This window comes from Anguilla anguilla, chromosome 18, assembly GCF_013347855.1.
Source record: "Anguilla anguilla isolate fAngAng1 chromosome 18, fAngAng1.pri, whole genome shotgun sequence".
Lineage (NCBI taxonomy): Eukaryota > Metazoa > Chordata > Actinopteri > Anguilliformes > Anguillidae > Anguilla > Anguilla anguilla.
Window position 1 is genome coordinate 2,946,657 of NC_049218.1, and position 23,389 is coordinate 2,970,045.

The following is a 23,389-nucleotide window of genomic DNA, read 5'->3' on the forward strand; positions in this document are numbered from 1 at the left end:
TATGAGATGATGAACGCTGGCCGGTTGTAAATTTTATGCGCAATCCTGTTCATGTGATTAGCATAAGGAGACAGACATGAGCAAGTACCGATAAGAAAAAAAAATGATGAATGTCGGAACGTTCGTGGAAACGTTCTTACATACAGTTTACGATCAAATGTGATCGTACGCACGTAATGTGATCGTACGCATGTTTAGTGAATGAGGCCCAGTGTGTGTAAAGGTAGCCGAGGAACCAAGCGAGGAGTTCCTTTCACAACTAAGCCTATCCTTCCACAGCTGTACCTGTAACATTACTGCAATTAGACTGCCAACAATCGATGCGCACCATTTTGTTTGGCACAAATATACAGAGACCATGCGCATGCACTGATGCGATTTTGCCGAATGCTGTAGAGAGATATTGGTTTGAACAGAGAAGGAAAATGGGGTGCCGGTATGATGCAGTTTACTCTGCCTGTGGACGCATTGCTCTGAAATGAAATCCAGTAAACGATAGAGCAGGATGTCACTCCCAGGAATGGATGTGTTCTTGCAGGAACGGCCATCAATTAGTTTCCTCTCGCTTGTTGTGTCATTTAATGAGCTGGCCTCTCATTGCTGTGTGCTTGGCCCGTTTCCTTATTTGGGGAGTCATTAAGAGGCATGAGTGGACAGTGGTCAGTGGGAAAAAGGGGTCACCGGGTCACCTCTCTGTCTCCCCCCCCCCCCCCCCCCCCCACCCCCGTAGGAGGTCCCCTTTGCTCCTGCTGTGTCCCAGATCCCATGGGGCTCTCCTTCCTGCCCCCCTACGGCTGCCAAAGCAACCGGACGGCCAGCGTGGCCGCCCTGCGGATGAAGGCGAGGGAACACTCCGAGGCCGTGCTGCAGTCCGCCAACCTGCTGGGCGCCGGCGTGGGCGTGGGCGTGGCCGCCGCGAGAAGCCCCGCCCACAGCCCCACCCCCACCAGCGCCAAAGCCCCCGCCCCTGTCCCCGCCCCGGCACCGGAGAACAGCCCAGACAAGCAGCCGCACTGTCCCAAGGAACCCATGGAGAAGAAACGCTTGTGAGCTCCGCCTCCCTCCCAGGCCCAACGAACCAATCAGGACAAAGAGGCAAAACTGACCTATACTGGCTTCATCACCTCTACGCCATGGAGGAGGATATCATTCCGTGAGAGGACTCCCACCCTTTCCCACCCCCACGCTCCTCCCCCCTCCCCCCCCCCCCCCCCCCCCCAAATACCATGCTGTCTTGATTCAATTCTCAAAAAATATTTATTAACGTACTTAATGATTTGTGGAGAACGTTCTGTTAGTGTTTGGGTTGTACTTCCATTTTTGAGCATCAATTCAAACTCTCTGTACTGTATTTACTTCCCATAATAAGCTCAGCATTGTATCTAATATGCATAAATATACAGTATGTAAAGAGAAAAAAAATTATTTGCACCGGTTGCTTATATGAGATCATAGTTTGATTCTTGTGCCATTGCTTAGACTTGGAAAGCATACGTGTTTCATGGAGAGTTCTGAGATTGTGTCATGCATTTAGGTCACCATCTTGATTACACCCAGTTCAGTCTTCTTCAGCGCTGTTGTTTTACCTCAAAATAATGTAAAATTATATGTGCTACTTAAGTCAAAAGGCAGAAATATGTACACCATTTCTTTTTTTTTCTTTCTTTTTTTAGGATTTGTGTTTTGTTTTTGTTGTTTTTTTGCGTAAACCCAGTCACAGTGAGACCATTTTTGGCAGCCTCGTTTGCACCAAAAGGTCATTTTGGCTGATGCTCTCGCATTCAATTGCACACAAAAAAATTCCACCCTCTGACACACATTTTTGAGCGCAACGCGGCACACAGTTTTCTCCCGTCCCTGCCGCCGTTGATCCGCGCTTTATTCTAAACCCTGTTTTGACATGTATTTTAAAACAATTAAAGATGTAGGCATTCATGTACATCTCCTGTAGCCTACTGCCCGAGCCATCTGCTGCCGATTAATTATTTACATACTTTCCCATACACTGGAGGTGAAGCTGCAAGAACGAAGCGATGGTTGGTCTTATTATTTATTTACTTTTAGGAACACCGCTGGCTGTTCTCGAGCGACGCACCGCCACTTTGCCATTTTCCTGCAAAACCTTACTATGAACGACGGACGCTAATTGTTAGCGTTGAGAATTTACACGCGCGCGACGCGTTTGGCCCCTTTCCATGGCGACAGACCTCCGCAATTCATTACGTTCTTTTAAGAAGGTGTCATTTATTTCCTTTCTTTGTTGGTTTCCTTGAAAGGAGCATGAATAAAGGAAGAGTCGGGAAAATGAAGAATGCTTAACAGCAGTGCGTATGAAAAGTAGTTAGGCTGATTAAATTTGTGTCCTTGAGGATTTTCAGGAAATTACTTTTGATCGTCAATAACACAATTAAGTAAACTACACACACATTAGCATGAATAATTGATAAGAAATTATGTATTACCACGAAGTACTGATTTAATAATTCATGATGCGACACCCTGGTGACTCGACAGAACCTGATAATGTCAGAAGTCCTGCACTGATAACATGGGGCACACACACACACACACACACACACACACACACACACACACTGCTCTTACCGTTTTATTGTATCTTTTTTGAAAAAGAACTGTGGTGCATGCTGTGAATTTTCTTTTGTTCAAAAAAAAAAAAAAAATGTCAATAAAACTGAAGGATACAGTAAAAGCACAACTGTGTTTGTTACCAGACGTTGGTCAAAAGACATATGGCAGCTAAATCTCTGGGCACTTTGCTAGAGTAAATGTGAAAATGCATTTACGGTGAACCCGAGAGGCAGTTATATTTTGGGAGTATACCTCCTGCAGGTGCATGCAGAGAGGTTTTAATTTCTGAGCTCTGGGGTGGTTATTTTCAGGGAAAACTCCAGCGTTATACGCAAGCCATGAGCACTGCTCATTTCTGTATTTGCCACCCATCTAAATATTTGTAGGCTTTTATCTTGGTGACAATTCATTTAAGATTGATTATAGAAACCAGGTTTGGCAACAGCCAAGCAAAAACTGCACACACTGATTTTCAGCAAGCGAGTTAGGATGTGAGCGGGTGGAATAAGAAAATGTTAAAAGCAAGTTTGGGTGCATCGCAGTGTACCATGGTCACAATAAGCAGAGGGAACAAACAAGAGATGATTATTTATAATGCACTACTTCCTCAGTACATAAGCAACATTTTTATTTCTGAAAGAAAACTAAAAATAATATGCACTAACAACAATATGGAGTGTTTGGAGTGATTTATGTTTAAATTGTCCATGTAATATTTGTTTGTTAATTTTACCATTAGAAATATATGAGCCATGCATTATGTAAACTACATAGTATAGCTGTAAAATATTCAGGATTATTTCAATTAGAACAGCATTTATACGAGTCCAATATGGAATAAATGTACACTAACAGGGTTGAATTAAACCTTAACATTTTGCTGTGAAATATTTATGCTTCCATTTGTGATATATTTCAGTATGGACAGAGCAAACAATCAATAAGATGCATTTCACCACAGTGTGTGTATCTAATTCTCAACACTTTGCTGGTTATATTTTGAAAAAGGCATAAATTTTAAAAACAAGATATTAAAATACTAAAAAACTATTAGTATAAATTATGCGAATTAAACACATTTCAGCGCACCATGATAACAGAGGAACGCGATTACAACTTAGGATACGATCGCACGGCTGATTTTTCTGCAGCCACATCTCAAGTATTCTTTTTGAATGTATTAAAACATTCCGACATAATTTCAGTTCATCCGGTAATGTGTTCCAGAATTGTGCGCCCTTAAGAAGAAAAAAAAGCTTGACTCGCCAAGACACGTCCTGTATACTGGAATCCTGCAACTGCCACTGTTGGTACTCTTAGAGGTCATGCCAAAGTGTTCCTGTTGGTTCGCAAATGTGAGGGTGGAGCGGAGAACAGGACCATTTAAAGTTAAAAACCATTCAAATTAAAAAAACTTGGTATATTGTACTTTTTCCAAGATATTATAATGATGATACCGTATAAGTGTTTGGTCCAGGACCTTCAAAGCAGGGTTATAGAGAGATTGTAGAGATCTGTTCACTGTCTGGTCAGCCTGGGGCCATGATTATATGCAGTAGGACAAGTGTGGGAACACCACAGAACTTGATGAACAGTAATGCACTGTCAAAAGGTACACAGGAGGTTTGCCTTGACATTTCCGCAGACCTTATTTTTGCACATTTGTCAAATTGCAATTGGGGATCGAGGATGAATCCTAGATAATTTTTTTTACACGTGTGACTTGTTCCACGTGCTGTCCTTTGACACTGACCAGAAGTGACCGTGGTCCTAGAGGGGAAACGTAAGGAGACCGTTTTTTTGACGTTCAGGGTGAAGGAGGTGACGTCAAGCCAGGCAGCCTCTGAGTCCAGCTGTCTGGAGACAGTATCACGTGTCCTTTCAGAGACAGGGACAACGGTGTGACTGGCAAACCTTTGCAGGCCGCTTGTTGGACAGGCTCAGGGTAGTTCAGTCATGTATAGAGTGAAAAGAATCAGTCCAAGGACCACACCCATGGTGGACTGGCCATGGTTGTATTTAGGTAGAATGATTTTGGGTTGTGCCATTGATTTCTCAGATGAGAATCAGACCATCTTATGGACTTTTTTGAGGAGTTAAATGTCTTGAGCTTGGAGACCAGTACCTTATAGTTCACTTTGTCAAATGTCAAAAAATAAATAAATCAAGGAAAACTGCTCCAACCACATTTCCTCTATCCAAAGATTCCTAATATTATTAGCAGGACACTTTTTTTCCATTTCAGTGGAAAATTTTGGTCTTAAACTAAACTGTGCCAGGTGCAAGTAGTGATGTTCCTCCAGATAAGTTATGATCTGTTCAGCCTTGACCTTTTCCAGTACTTTGGATAGGACTGGCAGTACGCTGATTGGTCGGTTGTTGCTAGCCAGTCTGATGCCCCCCGATTTGAAGATGGGCATAACCAAGGTATTTTTTCAAATCTCAGGGAACTGTCTGGTTTTGATTTAAAGATTTATCAGATGAATGAGTGGTCTGACCAATGTGCGTTTACGTTTCTTGATAAATAGTATCCAGGTTATGGTGACTTTTTACACATCTGCTTCACAAACCTCATTAACTTCAAAGCAGTTTGCTTCTGAGACAAAAGCCTTGCTAATAGGACGCTGAGTGAAATTCGTGGCAAAAAAAAAAAGAAAAAGTTATTAAATTCATTAGCAATTTGTTCATTATCAGAGATCACTTCGCCTCCAACTTTCATCTAATTCGCTGTCAGCTTCGTTAGGGCTTTTGGATTGAGCAGGCTGATTATTTGTTTCCGTATAATTGCACCATTCCCCTTGGCCTCCGTTATGACTGTGACGTCACGTTTCGGCAGTGCGCCGCGCGTCTCCTTTACCGCGCAATTCCGCAGCCCCCCGTTATATTTGCATATCGGTGCTCCTTCGCGCTTTTAAAACGGCTTTCAATGCCGCGTGTCTTTGCCTCGTTAAGCGAACCAGGGAGCTAGTGTCAAGCCAGGGAAACTGCGTTTTTCTTCCCGTTTTAGTAGCATTTAAAAAATATATATTTATCAACAACGTGGCCAATAGCAGACACTATTTCGTCACAGTATTTGATCGTCTCCTCCAAACCAATAAATGTCGTCCCATTTGATTGCTCTGAAATCGGCTATAAACCTTTCCAAATCCCTTTCCGGGATAGAAAACGTTGCTGCTTTCCGAGTGTTACAGCTGCAGTATGTAAGTTTTCATTCAGAAAGGGACATATTGTGACCGGACAGACCTGTGACTATAGGCCTGTAGGCCTACATTTTTGTAAGTCTTTCCTCTCCGTCAGAAAAGATGAGGTCGATCGATAAAGATAAGTTAATGTCATTTATAGATGTTATACCAAATAATTTGACAGGGTTTTTGTTTTCTGGACTGCAACCAAAGCAAATCTATTTTACGAGAAATAAGCACACAAGTAGTCGTAAATTTAACAGCAAGCTGTATTAGTAGTTTCTTGCCTTTTCAAAATGTATACGGCCAGCCAAATGCAGTTCTCCATAAACTGCGAGGCCTTGCTTCAGAGAGATACTGCACGAGCTATTACACAGTCACCACTGACTTTTTAATTCCTACATTTAAAATGATCAATAAACCAATCAATTACGCTCATATCTGTGTGGAAATTATACAAACGAAGCATTCTTTAATGCAGTGAGTAATGCATTTACAAGCATTCCAATAACCGCACACTACTTACTCAGCATGTCTGAAAACAAGGCCGTGTCATATTTTAGATGATCTTAACGAAAATTGCCCTAGGACAATGCCAATACGCCTGTCCCTAGTCATCATGTACTGTGCTAAAGGATTTCTGCAAAAAGAATAAAATAAATAAAATAGATGAGGTATATTGCATTTCGGTGTTATGAAATTAACATTTACTATTTATTCAATGAGAATTAAACATACAAGTAGAAGGGCAATTTACCTGAACCATTCCCAAGGGGACCATTTAAATACATGCACGTGAGAGTACAGTGTACAATAGGTATTAGTATGACCAAATACGAATATGAATTGTGTGTTACTGGTAGAGATCATTACTAAGCACACACACACGCTCGCGCACACACACACACACACACACACACTTGCCTTTCATAGCTTTGCTCTCTGCTGAAACTAGGAGAAACTAATATTAATTTCTTGATATACTCAAGTGGAAGAAACAACACAGACATGCTGCGCAACTTTTTTTCTGATGCTGAACAATCAACAGGAAATACTGCACACATATTATGGTGGTTGAACATTATGTTGCATAAACGTGCCATTTGATAAAGTAAGGCCAATGCCTTGGACTGTGTATAATATCAGGTCTTCCAAAAGGAAATTACAGGAGCACAGAAATTAGACCAACAATTAAGTGACATGAAGTATGAAATATGCTGATTATTTCCACTAGAGGGCACCAGGGAGCATGTTAGACTTGCCAGTGATTGACTATAACCAGCCGGCTGAGTGCATGTACAGATCTCGTGGCGGCAGAAAGTTGCACGGGATTGCAGAATTAATTGGTTCCAGTTCTCGGTCAAATTGGGTGAAAGCGTTGTTTATGGCTGCACGACCTGCACTCGTTGTAAGCACAAAAAGATCTGCCCGTCTTTTTTGTCCATTACGGTGGCAAGTTTACAAAGTAAGTGCTTTCTTTACTGTGGTCACTTATCGATTTTCATTATTCATTATGGCCTAGGAACAGTTGGACAGTTCTAACTAGTCACAACACAGATGTTATCTCATTTAGTGCTCAGTTCCGTCGCTAAAGGGCTGTTGTATACGCTGGATTTTGTTCCGACCAATAATTCTGGATTACATTTTCTGAACAGCTGGAGACACCAAAACTGGTTCACTCCTACACCAAACCACAGTAAAATATTGTCACAGAGGATACATGTGCAGTCTGCAGGCGTAGCGCACGACAATAATTCATATCAAATAATTCAGTGGTCCATGGGCAGGGGGAGGAGGGGGGGGGGAGCTATGCACTCATGCTACCTTAACTTTGATCTGTTCTCATCCCATTATTCCAGCTGAACATTTCTCCACCTTTTCATACAACACCGCTCTCAAATCGGTTACACAGTGGGAGCACAAGAACAGAGGCTTTTATCCAGACCAACACATACAATGCAAGAGATCACAATTAAGCGCATGAACCCAGTGAACGCTGGCAAGTGGAGTGGTCAATCAACGAATGTGTAGCGTGTTCACAACAGAGCAATATTGTCAAAGACTCTTTTTAAAGGTAATTTAAAACAAATCAAATTAGAACATGCCAGAGTCATGATGTGGCCGTATGCAGACAATCTGAGTAACAGAAGACTTGGTCAACAACGTAACGGACTACAGACAGAATTTACGTGTTGATATTTGTTTTATGGTAGATAGATGCGGAATATATAAAAGAAGAATAACACTTTTAATACAGAGAGAACGGGTTTCCATTATCTCCCTCTTCAATGCATTTGTGTAATTTTTTTCTGTCAAAGAAATTCATAAATAGGCCTATTTTTAATAAATCATTTTCCGGAGCCTCTCCCGGGTCTTCACTCACACAAGCAGATTTGCCACGCTCGTTTAAATATGAAATGACCTGTAGCTGCGATTGGCTCCTGACTTTCGCTCACCCCACGCGCAGAGGGCTCGAGGAAACCAGAATAACCGTAACTGCCGGAGTCAGATCCGAGATACGACGACGACCTGAGACAAGTAGCCTAGTGGATATGACCAGATCCCTTAATTACCGAATGATAATTCAATTTATTTTCTACTGCGTCTTTCATTTTATCCACGTAGGCAAAAGTCCAACTAACATTTGCTGTAATCGCTAAGCTTGTGCAATTTGAGTGGTGACGAGCAGTGACAAACTGTACTACAATATTATTGTGACTTAAAGCCAAATATTGCACAAGATCCACTACCTCAGGCGAAACAAAAGCAATAAAACGCAGGGGTATGCAGTAAATTGTGTGCGATATATCATTGTCTTTTACCAACATTGGATTTCCTTGATACCAGCACTGATTGAAAAATATTTTTGGGATGTATATTCCCAATAGTAATTAACATATGCTCAACTCTATCTGCCCAACACCTCGGTACAAAAGTATATCATCTAACTATCCGTAGCCTATCCACGTCGGCCTTGTATTGCGTATGTATTGGAACCCAATACACAAAACAAAATACATCGCTACTGTTAGGCCTAAAAACTATTAGCGATCAATGACATTAGTTATTCAGCGTAAATTCGCAGGTAACAGATACTTACAGACTGGACGTTTGCAGGCGAATCTTGTTTAGCTGGGACGGCCTGCGTTTGGTTTTAGTAGGCCTCTTAACTTGGGAGGCAAAACCTGCGTTGTTTTACTGCACCTCATTGCTCAAAAACAAATACTTTCTTGCTAAGCTAAACAGGAGGAAGGGGGTTTACAGCAGAAATAAAGTGTGCCCGTTTATTTTTACCGCTGGATCCTCAGGGATCGGTGTAAATATTTGTTTTTAAACATACAATCGAAAACTTTACACCCTGCACACTACTTCGTAGTCATTGCTCAGTTTTTCAGGTAAAAGTGGGCGGTCCCATGTGAGCAGAGGGGTGGGGATATTTAAATAGCCGGTAAAAGATTATTGGTTGACTCAAAGTCAGTTTTCTAAGTAGAAAAACTGGGGTTCATATTCGCCCGTTTCTACAGTTAAACCCAAATTTGTAAAATCTCAACTGCGCCTAAAACCTCTTATCAAATTCACAAATCCCACTGTTACAGTACCACAACACAGTCTACAACCCATGCAAAACATTGAAATGTGTGCATTTCATTATGTCCACTTTAACCCTGATGACAAACAAAAAACAATTTGTAATGCAACACCTCAAATTTATTTTTTAAAAATGCACTTTTCTCAATGTAAGTGGATAAATTTGCCACAGAAACGAGAAGGACGTGTACCCCACAATTACAAAGCGAATGGGCATGATGTCACTGGATTTGCCTTATTAAATTAAGAGCAGCAGTCTGCGTGAAATCGTGAACGAGATCATCCCTCCATGTGGATTCCTGTATTTCCCACTGTCAACTAGAATATTAAGATATGTTTTCTTATTTTTAAAATGGAAAAATATTTCTGTCTTAATGTTTAAAACGTGCCACTGTAAAGCTTGTTTTAACAGAGGAAACAATGTGTATCTACTATATGCACAGTTTCTAACATTTTATTGCATACATACCTCAGAGGTTCCAAAGTTACGGGCAAGGCCTGCTGGTAGGCCGCAGGTCAGGAGGCACTGAGGTGGGTAAAAAAGGTACATCGATGAAAATAACTGCACTGTATGTAAAACACTTTCAATGGACACTGACACCCAACAGAATTAAACACTTCACTAAATACAGTGAGCACGCACTGCTTTTTTATGCATTTGAAAGAAAGAAAAAAAAAAATAGTATTTGAATACAGTGCTGTGTAGCGACCTTTTGAGGGGCAAGTGGTACACCCACACAGAAAAACTGATTTTATGGCACCCAGTTATTGTACAGAATACATTTTTACCAAAATGAATGAATGAATGAAAATTAATGGCAGCAGCAATAATAATACAAATATTAATTTGTTCCTTTATCAAATCAAAGGGGCACATCAGGCACTTTGGGCAACAGGGGCAGGTGCTGCCCCCCCCCCCCCCCCGCCCCCCACACCCCACACTCCCACACGTACCTTGGTGAATATACCAAGTACATTAAAGGCTGTAGGTCACAGAAAATGTATTTTTATGGTGTTTAGTAGGAGAGGACCTGAGAGGAACCCCAGTTATGCCCGAATTTCTCCACCCAGCAGCTGCTAAATGCAATTCAAAAGAAAGGGAAATGCATCACTTTTTAAGGTGATTTTAATATTATTGTATGAGGTACTTCCAAAAGGCACATAACCTCCTAAGACGTGGCAATTCATTTTTGTCCCTTGTAAGGGACATGAGTCTCTGTCTTAACCTCAAGAACCATATTTCTACTACGCTGAAACCTGCACCACAAGGGACATTCAATAAAAATACAATAAATAATATTTTTGAAAATATTTTCACTGCAATGTTTTTGTCATCCAAGACACTCACATTATGTCAAAAAAATTAAAATACACTTTTTTTTTCCTGCCAAGGATATTAAATTATCGGCAAAGAAGTGCAGAATTATTTGGGGAAAGGTGGTTAAGGTATTTTTAAGTATTTTTCAGGAAAGACCCCACAGCTGTACAGGTCACCGCAAGACTGAAACTGCCCCACTCCGATTCCAACTAACACAACTGTGGAACTATTAATTTACTCCATCAAAAAGTTAAGATCGCTCAGAAAATAAAATCAAACTCAAAATCTACAAAGTAATGTTTGTGTCAATGGCCATTCTACATGTAATCCGGCTTATGTAAAACTGTAAGATGCACTCTGCACGTATTAACCAATCATGATGCATAACAGGATGAAGAAAAAAGGTTTCAAGTCATTCTTCAAATGCGACTGTTAAAACTGTTAAAATGTAACAAACATTTTTTTTGGGGTGGACAATAGGATTGTAGTAATTGTGACAAAAAAGCTCCCCCACAGTATCGCTTATCGAGGACATGGTTAATGGAATGGTACACACCTTTCAATAGTCCTGCTTAGTCTTATTGTTCATTGCAAAAACAAAAAAACTATGTCTTTTAAAAAAAAGGTTCATCAAAATTGAAAACTTTGCAATTTACCAAACTTTACATATATACTAAAAAATAGCTTCCCGTTCTAAACACGTTATGAAAAAGGAAAACAAACGTTTGTAACAAAAGTCTATTTTTGTTATAAACAAGTCTGATATACAGCCATATTGCCACTGTTTTATGTATATACATATATATTGTGCATGTATGAATTTCAGTCACTTTGTTGATAAAAACACAAGGCACGTGTCAGCCGCCACCAATAAAATCAGGCGCTTTCCATAGCAAAATCCTCCAATTCACCCATCGGTATAATATTTAAGTTTCGTTGGCTGGTGCAGCCTCTCTCATCGCCATGGGTGGGTTTTTCCACCGGCTGATCACGCGACCTGTAGGCAGGCTCGATGTACGGCTCTGGCTTCCTGCCGCAATTCTGCCGCGCGGCCTCCTGCCTCCAGGGGTCGCTGCGCTTTTCCTGATCCTCCATGAGCGCCGCGGGAGCAGACATCTGTGAGGCCGAGCGGAGCGGCGGGAGGGAGGAGACGGGCACGGGCAGGAACCCCGGGTACAGCACGTACGGCGGGGGGCTCAGGAGCTCCACGGACGACGCGTTCGACCGGGCCCCGTCCGGCGACTGCCGCACGGACAGCTGCACGTACTTGCCCGTCTCGGGGTCGAAGAACATCTTGGTCTTCACCTGCACGGGCATGTCGACCACGAAGAACTGTCCCGAGTTTGGGTCCTGCAGGAGCTTCCGCTGGGTGAGGGGGAAGGGCTGTGCCACGAGGCTGGGGGCTCGCGGGCCGTACCCAGGCTCCACGCAGTACTGGGGCAGGGCCGGCTGGGCGGGGGCGGGCCGGCGGGACACCAGCACCTCCGTGGGGGAGGACGGCATGCTGGCGACTGCGCGAAGGGGCTTGTGTTCGACCGAGCCCAGGCTCGGGCCCGGGCCCGGGCCCGGGCCCTCGACGTTGCCCGTCACCTCGGCCCTCTTGATTCTCCTGGTGGTCAGCCTCTTGGCGCGACGGAGGGCCTTCTCGCTTTTCGGGGGAACCGTTGGCGGTTTTCCCAGAGGCCTCAGGTCACTGCAGGCCGATTCGGGCCTTTCGCAGGGGTTCTCCAAGTACGTACTGGTGCCGCAGCTCTCCAAATCCTCGGACATGGTGCTGATGACCGAGTTGCGTCCGTCCTCATCTAGGCGTCGGTTTCTCCTGTAATAGCCCCTCGGCTCCCTTGCGCTTATAAACCCTGTGGTGGGGACTACACTGTGAGCAGGTTGCTCCCTTGGCGTTGTGAACTCTGGAGTAGAAAGAATGTTGTGTGCCTGTATGGCCCTCGCAGTTGTGAAGTCAGGAGCAGGGAGAGAATGTTGACTTGGTAGTTCCCTTGAGCGGGAAATTCGTGATGATGCAGCTGCGGTATTATGGAGAGCGGGAACATCCACGTGCTCTCTGAGGTGATCGCGTTCCTCATCGCCCTGGTCCAGGACACTTAAGTTCTCTTGGGAGGAGCCCAGCCTCTGATCATCTGCAAATGTCTTATGGAAAGACGGTTTCACTGTCTTTGTCATTGGGGATCCCCTGAGGGAGTTGTCCTTGACCTTAAATAAGGGCTTCCCCAAAGAAGGTGAAGAAGTGTTGGAGCGCGTTGTTGGGATCTGAGCCTTGGTGTAGTCCATTAAGCTTGGGGCCAAGCCACCTTCATACAACTCCGCATGAACTAAACCACCTGGCTCTATCCTTGGTGTCCTCTCATGACCGTGAGATGAAGTTGCTGGTCTGTCGGTTTCCAGGTTTCTCTCGTGGTTGTTGATGGCATAGTACTGTAATGCTTCCCCAGGTCTCCCCATGTTCCTCTTAACTTCCACCACCTTCATTTCCCCTGGGCCCTTAGCCATTTCACTTTGCGCGCTCCTCAAAGAGGGATGTGTCTTATATTCTTCTTCTGGGCTTTGTGAAGCATCCCCTACAGTTAAATATGACTCCCTTGAGGGCACATTAATATGACCCATTGGCTGAGAAGAAATGGGAGCACCTCTCCAACCATTGGCCTGCAAAGGGAGGGAGGGAGGAGCTGTATACCGATTGTGGGGTTCATGGATGATTTGACCTTCAATATTCCGGTTTGGCTGATTTCTAGCAGCTATTTCTGTTCTGTCTTTCAGATTATTTGCAAGTGCTTCCTTTTTGGTGTCCTCTTTTTCAAACTGAGGTGGTAATTCATGTCTCATGTCAGTCTTTTCTTTGATTGGGAGTGTTTTGTATGTGGCATATTCCTGTCTTGGAAGTGCTTCCTTTTCATAGTGCTGCTGCTTTTGACGTGCAACTGCCCTCTCTTTAGCTCTGTGTTCTCTCATTGCGATCACCTCCCTCTCCTCTTCCCTAAGTGGGAGTGTTTCCTTTATTTCGTTTTGAGTATTTGAAAGAGCTTCCATTTCCGTTTTGCTATTTGCTCTGGGAACAACATTTCTTGTATGCGAGTTGCCTCTTTCATCAGAGACAGGCATTGGATGTTTACTATAGTATCCTTGTATTTGTGGAGACACTAGTGCCTCTTTTCCACTGTGATATCTAGCCTTGTCGGTAATTGCATAAACCTCTGGATGCGTATGAACGTTTTCATGGGCTGAAAATATCTCAGGTTTAGCATGTGCATTTCCTGTTTTTGCAAGAGGCTGTCGTCTAGCATCTTCTCTCGAAGAAATTATTACCTGTTTACTGTGCTCTTTTTCTTTCATCGAGTCTGGTGCTGATTTAGAAAGATCTTTGTCTTGGATTATACAAATATTTTCTGAAAGATTTTGGTATTGTTCCATAAGTACCTCTTGTCTGTTGCTGTTTTTTCCTCTGTCTGCACGTTCTTTGGTTTTGGTATGATCTGTGTCTTTTGTTGAAAGTCTATCCACTGCAGTTTCTCCTTTTCCTTTGACTGCAAAAAGTTCCTTTCTTATGGGTTCCCTTTCTTTTGTTAGAACCATTTCCTGTTTAGAACTACTCGTCGTCGCAGTGGCTTCCAGTTTAGGATGGTCTTCGGTTACAAGCACTTTATGTGCAGAGTGTTCTTTCAAATTTTCAGAAAGACTCTGGTATTGTCTTGAAAACAAATCCTCTTTTTGGGGTACCACTGCTTCATTAGTGACCTGTTTTGTTTGGTGTGCATCTCTGACTGTGAAAGTATTTTCAGCGGGGACTTCATACTTCCTCACAAGGACTTCAGGTGGAACACTGTCAATTTCTTTGCCTCCACTCTCTTTGTTTTCTGCAACCTCTCTATCCTTTGTTGCCATGTTACTTACTATAGCATTTCCTCTACGTGCAAAACCTTCATTCTTAATGAGTTCCTCCTTCTTTAGTGCAAGTACTTCCTTTTTAGTGGGACCTTTTGTGGCATGTACCTCTTGTTTAATAGTGTCAATTTCTTTGATCTCATATTTGTTTAGTGTACTGCGATCTTTGTCCTTTTCCAAGAGGTAATCCAGTATTGTAGGCCCTTTTTCACTGGCTGAAAGTTCACCCTGTCTAATATTGCTCCTCTTGCCTGGAAAAACCTCAGATTTAGGGTATTCTCCCTCTTTTGACCTCATTTCCATTCTTAGTCTTTGCTTTTCTTTTTCTGTTACTTGCTTTTCATAATTTTCTTTCTCCCTCTGAGAAACAACATCATGCCTGTCTTCAATTCTTTCTGTATTTGTGCGGCCATGCCTATCAGAATCCTTTTCAACTTGTGTTCCCAGTAAGCCCTGATTACCCTTGTGATTTACACTGCCTATAACAGTTTCATTTTTAGAAGTAACAGCCCTGTCCCCAACTTTATTTGTTACTCCAAAATTTCTAGTATCTTGTTTTTGGCTCATTGCAAGCGCTTCCATTTTAGCCTGATCATTGTCGCTGGCTGAAGCGGATTCATTTCTCATACTTTCTGAGCGTAGTGGAGCACGATTACTCCTGCCTATCTGTTTGTTCTCGAGCGTGTGTTTCACCCGGTGATCCCCAATATCAAGCATCTCATTTTGACCGTGTTCACCATCTCTCGGCACAGGTTCCCTGCGTCTAACACCAGCAGCTTCACCAGTAATAAGCGTGTCCTTCTCGCCGTGTTCTTTATTGCTGACAGCCGATGCTTCCATTTTAGCAAGAGGACTTCCACTGGCTGCAGTGGTCACATTCCTTATGTTTTCTTTTTCCCTTGAAGGGATTCCATATGTAATGCGCCCTGTATCATCAATTACAAGCCCATGCTTAGCCAGGTAATTTTTGTCCACTATACGAGTCCCGGTTTTAGCGTGTGGCGTTGACGCGTGTTCCCCTTGTCTGGTGTTCATTCCATCACTGTTTGCACGGGTGTATCTTTCAACCTTTTCTTTTCGCCGTCTGGCAAGAGCTTCGAGTTTAAGTTTGAGATTCTCATCAAACAGAATAGGTTGATTCTGAGCATGTGCCCTCTCCCTTGTTGACAGAACTTCCTTTTTATGTTTGTGATTTTCAACGCCCGCGATGGATTCGTCCATATCACTCTTTGTTTTCGGAGGAGAGTCACTGTTGCCATTCCTGTTTGCAAGCACAGCCTGGTGGATTTTGTCAGTTACACTCCTTACACTGCGAGGCCGTTCATTTTCTTTTACTGGAAGCACGTGGACTTTGACCCCATCTCTTCCTTTGTTCATAACTGCCGCATTTTTGGCATCTCCCTCTCCCGTCATATTTACTTCCCGTGTTGCCAAGTGATTTTCAGTGACTGCGATGGTTTTGTTTCCCAGGTATTCTCTCTCCCCTGCTGGAGCCCTTTCCTGAGTGACATTCACTCGGTCTGTCTTTTCAAGGTCTTGTTTAGCCTGGTGAAGTTCTCCAATGGCTGTGGTCTTAATGAGTTGTGTTGATGAACGTTCTTCCTCTCCTGCATTTACTTCCTCTTTATTTGCATGTTCAAAGCTTCCAGAATGTTCTCTCCTCCCAGCAGGGGCACCTGGTGAAACTTGATCATTTTTGTTGAAACTACTCGTTTCCTTTTGAATGTGCACTTTCTCCTCTCTTTTAACACTGTCTGTTTTGTTGTTTGTTAGTACATCTTCAGCAAACTCGATCTTTCTTGTTGGAAGTACTTCCTGTTTACCTTTGTGTTTTTCATTGACTACAACACCTCCTTTCTGAAGTGTTGCAGTAATTTCCTTTTCATCCTCTGTTGGTTGAGGTAGTTCCTCTCTTACACTGTCAGTGACCTTACTTGCGAGTTCATGTTTAGGTTGGTGATTTGCTTTGACTCCGGCTTTAACGTGCGCTACTGACGAAAATTCATCCTGTCCATCACTCATTTTCTTCTCTTTATCTACAGTTGTGTCACGTTTATTTGTTTCCTCGCTGACATCACTTTTAGCATGCTCTTTCCCTCCAGCATCACGCACCTCCAGTATAACGGGGTGATTTTCATTAATCTGAATAGCTTCCTCTTCGGGACTTTCTAAAGAAAGCGGCACGTCCCATCCAAGGTCGACCGTCTCTTTCTTTGCGAGTGATTCTGCTTTTGCACCTTTTGTCTCCCTAGTTGCAGGAACCTCCGGTTCAGGCAGGCGCGTTTCATCGTCTGCAGCCGTTTCGTTTTTAATCGATCCCTCTTCCCTTGACGTAGGCGCTTGGTTCACCACGTCTTTTCTACCCATTCTTTCGGGCTCATTTTCAGGGCGATGATTTTCTTTGACTGCATTGCTTTCATTTATCGTTAGCGATGGGTACTCTTCCTGACCACCGCCTACTCTCTCTCTGCTTCCAAGTGCATTCTTTTCAGCGCTACCATTCGTTGTGCCAACACGAGAGTCCAGCTCAGCCTGGAGCCTTTCTGTGGTTTCATGTATTGAATGTTCCTCTCCTATTGCCACTGCGCTGTCTCTCACCTGGAGGGTTTCATCCACCGGAACAATTTGAATTCTGTTGTGTTTTACCGATGGTTCATCTTGCTCGAAGCTGACTTTTTCTTTGCTTACAGGTGCACAGCTCTTGGCCTGGTCCTTCTGTCCTCTTCCAGCTATGCCCTGCTCATCGCCACGCGTTTCCTCCTCAGCAGCAGCTTCATGTGTAACGCATACCGCCGGTGGAAGTACTTCCTCTCTAGCATCGATTCTCTCCTCATCGCATCTTTTACCTTCCGTCTCTCTTGGAGCAACAGCTTCTGGTTCAGTCCGGCCATTTTCATTGAATGCAGTTGCTGCATTTACCTTTTCCACCGATTGAAGGAGTTCCTGCACCAGGGTGTCCCTGTCCTTATTTACAGGCTCATGCCTCTGGGTCGCAGCAATGGCCTTTACCTCGGCGCTTGTTTTGGGCGAAAGCTCCTCCGACTCGAATCTGATTCTCTCTGGGATTCCAGCGGCATTGTTTTCAGGACTTTCGCTCTTTCCACTTTGCAGAGAGTCGAGTTTAAACTGGTGGTTTTCGTGCAATGAAACACTTTTGCTTTCCACTGAAACTATTTTCTCGCTAACAGGCTGGTTTGCATCATGTGGAATAATTTTGATCCTAATGTGTTCTACAGATGGAGGCGCATCCTCTCCAACACTGGTTTTCTCTTTCTTTGCAAGTTCATCATTTCTGTCACATTCGGCCTCTTTTGTTGCAACAGTTTCTGGTTTCACCAGGCGATTATCATTGACCACATTTTTCTCCTCTTTCATATCTGGTTTTTCTACCGACTGAGAAATTTCAATTTCAGCATGCTCCCTGTGCCTGTTTTCAGGTTCTGGTTGATCTTGGAGGCTTTCACTGATGGCAAGGACTTCAGATTCAACACGTGCCACTGGTGGAAGTTCTTCCTGTTTGACACCAAGGCCCTCTGTGTTACGAGGACGATCATGTTCAGCCTGTTCTCTCTCTCTACTTGCGAGAGAATCAAGTTTAACCTGCTGACTATCCCCTAAACTACCAGTTTGATGTTTAGAATAAGAATCTATTGCAAATATGCTCTCACTGACCTGGGGGATTTCATCATGTGATATAATCTTAATTCTGATATGTTCTACTGATGGTCCTTCCTGTCTCAAGAAGTCTCTTTCGTTGCTTTGCACAACATTTTCAGCACGTTCCTTCTCTACCCGTTTAGACACATCGCTTTCCTGAACTGCGAAAGTTTTATTTCCAGGTTGTACTAACAGAGGTGCGTCCTGCTTAAGACTGATTCTCTCTTCCTCTGCAAGTGCATCGTTTTTATCATCTTCTGTCTCTCGTGTTGCAGCGGCTACTGGTTTAGCCGGGGGATTTTCACTGATGGTGAGTGTTTCACTGACCCTATTTTCTGTTTCCAATGATCGAGGTAGTTCATGCATAACACTGCCCCTGTCCTCCTTTGCAACTTCACATGTAGAGTCTTGTCTCTGGTTTGCAGCAATGGCTTCCATTTTAGCGTTCGTTTCTGGTGGAACTTCCTCCTCTGGCAATCTTATTTTGATTCCAAGGGCAACATTTTCAGCTGTTTCGCTCTTTGTGCTAGCAAGAGAGTCTAGTCTAACCTGGTTGGTTTCATGCAGTGCAGCAGTTTCATTTTTATCTTGGTCTTCTTCCACTGCACTAGTGACCTCTCTGACCAGACGGGTTTCATTGTTTGCAATAGTATTTTTACCTCTAATGTGTTCTAACGATGGTGGTACTTCAGGTCGAACAGCAACACTTTCTTCGCTTACAAACAGATAATTACGAGCATGTTCCTTTTCAATTGTTACAGGCGAAGCGCCGTCTCTATGTTTTTCATGATTTGCAGCAGCTTTATTTTCTATGTATTCTGCCATTGGATGTTGGGAACTCACTGCTTCTTTGTTTACAGGTGCATCACTGGTATCACCTTCTCTCTCCCTCCTCGAAAATATCTCTTCTGCAAGCTGCTGCTTTTCCGGTTCATTCGCAGTGTGTTCCGCTGACATGAAAGCTGCCTGGCTCACACTGTCCATCTCTTTGTTCAGAAGAACATTTAGAGCTTTAGCCTCGTGAGTTCCCTCAACTGCAGTGCCCAGAGTCCTAGTGTCTTCTCGTGATTCTGGAAGGCCCTCCATTTTAACCTTGTCTCTTTCTTCGACCGCATGCACACCCTCTTTTTTATCAGCATCTTCCTCTTCAGCTTGGCTCACGTTCACGCCGGCTGCAGTCGTAATGTTTTCGGCGTCTCTGCTGCGGCTCGACGGGGACGTTTGATGGGCATTGTGGGTCTCCTCGGCTGCTCGTTTTGGCTGGTGAATTCTGTTGCCCGCAATGGCTTCGATCTTGGCCCGTGCTATAGACTGAAGCTCTTCCTGTCGGATGCTGATTTTCTCCGTTTTGGCAATGATGTAATTTCTGGAGTGTTCCTTCTCCCGTGTTGTGGCAGCTGGTTTGGCTAGGTTAGGTTTTTCTCCGTCCCCAGTGATTACACTCTTGATGTGATCTGCTGATGGAGAGTCTCTTTGGGTGACAGACGCTCCGTTTCTACAGTGTGTCTCTCTTACAGCGACGGAGTCCTGTTTAGCCAGACGGTTTCCATCGACCGGGACCGCGTTCTTTGTAACACGTTCTGCAGACAGAGGCTCTCCCTCTTTGCTCCCGTGCATGTAAACTTCTTTCTGTTTCGTGACGTGAGCTTCCCACTGGGCGTGCCCTTTTTCTTTGATCGCGAATATTTCCTTTTCGGCGTGAGCTTTCAGTTTTGACGTCAGTATTTCCTGTCTGGTTTGGGCTTTTTCTCTCGCCGGCACCGCCTCGTGCCCCTTCGGCGAAAGCGCCTCATTGCGAACGGGTCTACTCTGTCTTGATAGCCGCAGATCCTTAGCAGACCTTTCCCATTCAGAAGCAGCAGACGGGTCAGCGTTGAACCTTCGGTGGTGTTCCACGGCGTCGCTCGGAGCGGCGCCGTCCAGCGGCACTCGCAGCACTTTCCCTCGTTCAGGTACGGTAACGGAGAGCACGTCGTTCGCGTATCGCTCTTGCATTCCTCCCCCTTTAATTTCTTTGAGTTCTCCGGTCACGAACAGGCCTTTGGCCCCGTTCCTGCTCTCTCCCAGCGAGCCTTCGTACTGCTTAATCAGCGTCTGCACTTTAACCGGCTCGTGTTTGGCCTCGCCCGTCCCAGCCGTGTGTCTCTGCTTCTCCAGCTCGCGGTCCTTTCTGGCAAATTCCTCGATGGGTGCATATCTAACGCCTCTGGCTGGAGGCAGGACCTGTTTGACCCGGTTGGCCGTTTCGTCGGCCGATGTGGCATTTTTCTCGCTCGCCGCCTGCGCCTGTTTAGAGGGACTGAGGTCCGTGACAGCAAACGCCTCAACGCTCGGATGTTTTTGATATTTTGGTAAACGTTGGCTTAGGTCCTGAGCAGGACCTTTTTCATGCTGGTTGATAACAAACGTGTAATTTGCACCATTTCTGTCATCCGTCCTTGAAGGTATACGCTGTCTTGCTTGTCCTTGGTAAATGCCATCCTGTTCTTTTACGACAAATTCATTTCTCACAGGTTTATTCTCTCTGGTTACTGGCACTGCCTGCTTTGCCTGTTCCTTTCTGCCAAATGCTTCATTTGGAGTATATTGAATCTCCCTTGTGGGATGCAGACCCTTACTAGCAGCCAGATTATCACGGTAATTTTCTTGAGCGTCATACAACCCTTGATTGATATGTCTGTAATCCTGCCTTCTGTTAAGCCCCTCATTTGGGCCATACGGGTTTTGTCTTAATACTTCAACCTGGTTCCTTGGAGGAATTTCCTCATTTTTTCTAAAAAGTTCATTTTGAGTGTGTTGTTTTTCTTTAATTGCTGTCAAATCTTGTTTAGCGTTCCCTTTTTCTGTATTAGCAAAGAACTCATTTTTATAGCTGTGCTTCTCTCCTGAGACCAGTGCATTCTGTCTGTCAGTGTTCCCTCTTTGGGCTTCAAGTAGCTGTCTGTCTCTCTCAAGCAATGCAGCTATATCTCCAATCATGGAAACCTTTTCTGTCTGGAAGACCCCTCTTTCGTTGCTGGTGTTGTTTTTAACTAAATTCGCGTCTGCTTCCAGTTTATAATCGTATTGTTCTCCAGTCCTTGCGTTTCCCACCTGTTCGTTTACTCTCGACGTGGGTACGTCTCTCTTATGAAACGGCTGAGGTAGCCCTTGTGTTTCTGGAGCCTTGTATTTCGTATCCTGCTCTCGTTGGCTCCCGAACTCACCGGCCTTCCACGAAGAGGGGTCCGGTCTCTTTCTCCCAGGAGTCTCATTTGACTTGGAGTCCACATGCCGGCCACCTTGGCCCTCGGCGAGCCTGTCTCTGAAAGACCCGCTCTCCTGCGGCGTGTGACTGAAGCTCCGGTAACTGGAAGCTTCCCTGACAGTCTTGGGCGAGATTAACGTCAGATAGTCGTCCGAACGGCTGCCTTCGGCGCGTCTTACGTAGGTGACCGCGTGCGTTTTGGTGTTTTGGGCAACGGGGCTGTGGACAGACTGGAGATCCATTACGTTTGATCTCACAAGTGCGCCTGTCCAGGACAGGGGTGTGTCTGAGGCAACGCCTCCCTCCTTACCGGTGAGAGAGTCCAGCTGCGAGGGCTGTTTGCTGTGATCTGCGATTTCCGTGCTCTTGAACATGGTCGGGGTGTACGTGCTCTTCACTCTTTTCCTGTTGTCTTTGAGGTTGAACAGCAAACTGGAGGCCATGGCTTTGTACTTGTTGCGTGGTTTGACCTCCGGGGTCGGCCTGGGATCGGACTCGGGTGACAGCGGCGGGTCGAGGACGCTGGGAGAAAGCGCGTACTGCAGGATTTCGGAAGTTTCCGTCTCCTGTCTCGGGTGGATGGTGGGTGTCAGGAGCTGGGATATGCTGAACGGGGTCCCGCTGTTTGACGTCTGCTCGTCTGCCACCGTCTGCACCTTGAGGCTAGTTGCCGACGCCCTGCCCGTGGAAACCAGAACGTCTTCCTTTCGCCTCAGCTTGTCGCTCAGGGGCGATGCCGTACAGGGACGATTCTGATTCTTCACCGGCTCTTGCCTCCTCTTCCACGGCGGGCAGTTGACGCTTACCTCTGACTCGCTCCGCTTTTCGATGGCGGACGCTTTCTGCCAGACTGCAGACGCCGGCGGCTCAGCCGGGAGAACGTTATCGTACTGTTTGCGATGAGACCCCTGCTCTTCCAGCTGGACCATCTGAGCTCTGTGGGCCACCGTTAGCTCTCTGTAGAAAGGGGAGTCGTACCACCTGGGGGACTGACTTGTGGACGGGACGTGGGGCATGGCATCCCTGTCGTACAGGAGGCGGTTGTACTCCTTCCACGTCTGGAATGGGCTGAATTCACTGTGGAGAAAGAAGTTCCTGGTGCTGGGCGTCTTGAAGCTGCTACTGCATCTGCTGCTGCTCTTCAGGAAGGTCGAGGAGGGAACGGAGGACTCTGCGTTCGACGGTATCTGGGGAGCAGCTGCTACCTCGGACGAACGAAAGTGATTTCTGTTTTGGGTGAGAGTACTGCCCTTAATGCTCTGGTGATAGACGGAGGAGAATTCGGACAGTTCCTTCTGGATGCTCAGCAGGGCCGAGCCGCCCCAGGGGTCGCCGCCGTGCTGGTATACGGAATCCTGTGACAGAACAGCGGCGTCGGCCGCCACGCCACCGTTCCCGTCGTACTCCGCCGCGCCGAACGCACCGATGAGAGACGAGGTCCGTTTCTGCTGCCAGGTGGCTTCTATGACGCCGTTGCTATGGTGGGACACGCAGTCGCCCGCCAGGGCGTGGTGCTCCTGCTTGGCCGCGGCCTCGTCCGTCACGAAACGCTGGAGCGTCGGAGCGGCCCCCCAAGTTCCCGCCGCTTCTCCGCCGTACGGCTCGCCGACCCCGCGGGGGAGCGTTACCCCGGCGCTCCCTTTGACGGCCTCGTGGCTTCGCGCCTCGTCGGCGAAGGCCTTGTGGCGCTCGACGGGGGAGGAGTCGTTGTAGACGGCCTCCTCCCCGATGCAGAGGCTCCGGAAGGCCCGGTCCGTCAGGCTGCTCACCTCCCGGTCCGTTTCGTCCATGAACCCGGAGGCGTCGCCGAAGCCGTCGCCGTGTCTGCCGTGCCCCTGCGCGCCTCCTCGGTAACCCCCGTGTCGCTTGTCGTGGGAGCTCATTTCAAACGTTCGGGTGTGTGGGGGGGGGGGG

The 23,389-nt window shown here is 45.5% G+C and overlaps 2 protein-coding genes across 2 annotated transcripts in view; one reads left to right on the forward strand and one right to left on the reverse strand.

Moving 5' to 3' along the window:
• drgx (dorsal root ganglia homeobox) overlaps positions 1–1,723 on the forward strand; it is an 8,260-nt gene extending 6,537 nt beyond the window's left edge. The window contains exons 7-8 of the mRNA XM_035400906.1: positions 731–900; positions 1,715–1,723. Coding sequence (XP_035256797.1) covers positions 731–900; positions 1,715–1,723 — 179 coding nt within the window. The remainder of the gene's footprint in view (positions 1–730; positions 901–1,714) is intronic.
• An 8,583-nt stretch (positions 1,724–10,306) lies between these two features.
• Positions 10,307–23,384, reverse strand: LOC118218315. The gene has a single exon (XM_035400907.1). It carries the CDS (start codon positions 23,356–23,358, stop codon positions 11,554–11,556), a length of 11,805 nt encoding a protein of 3,934 aa, XP_035256798.1. The 5' UTR covers positions 23,359–23,384; the 3' UTR covers positions 10,307–11,553.
• Positions 23,385–23,389: the final 5 nt, after the last annotated feature.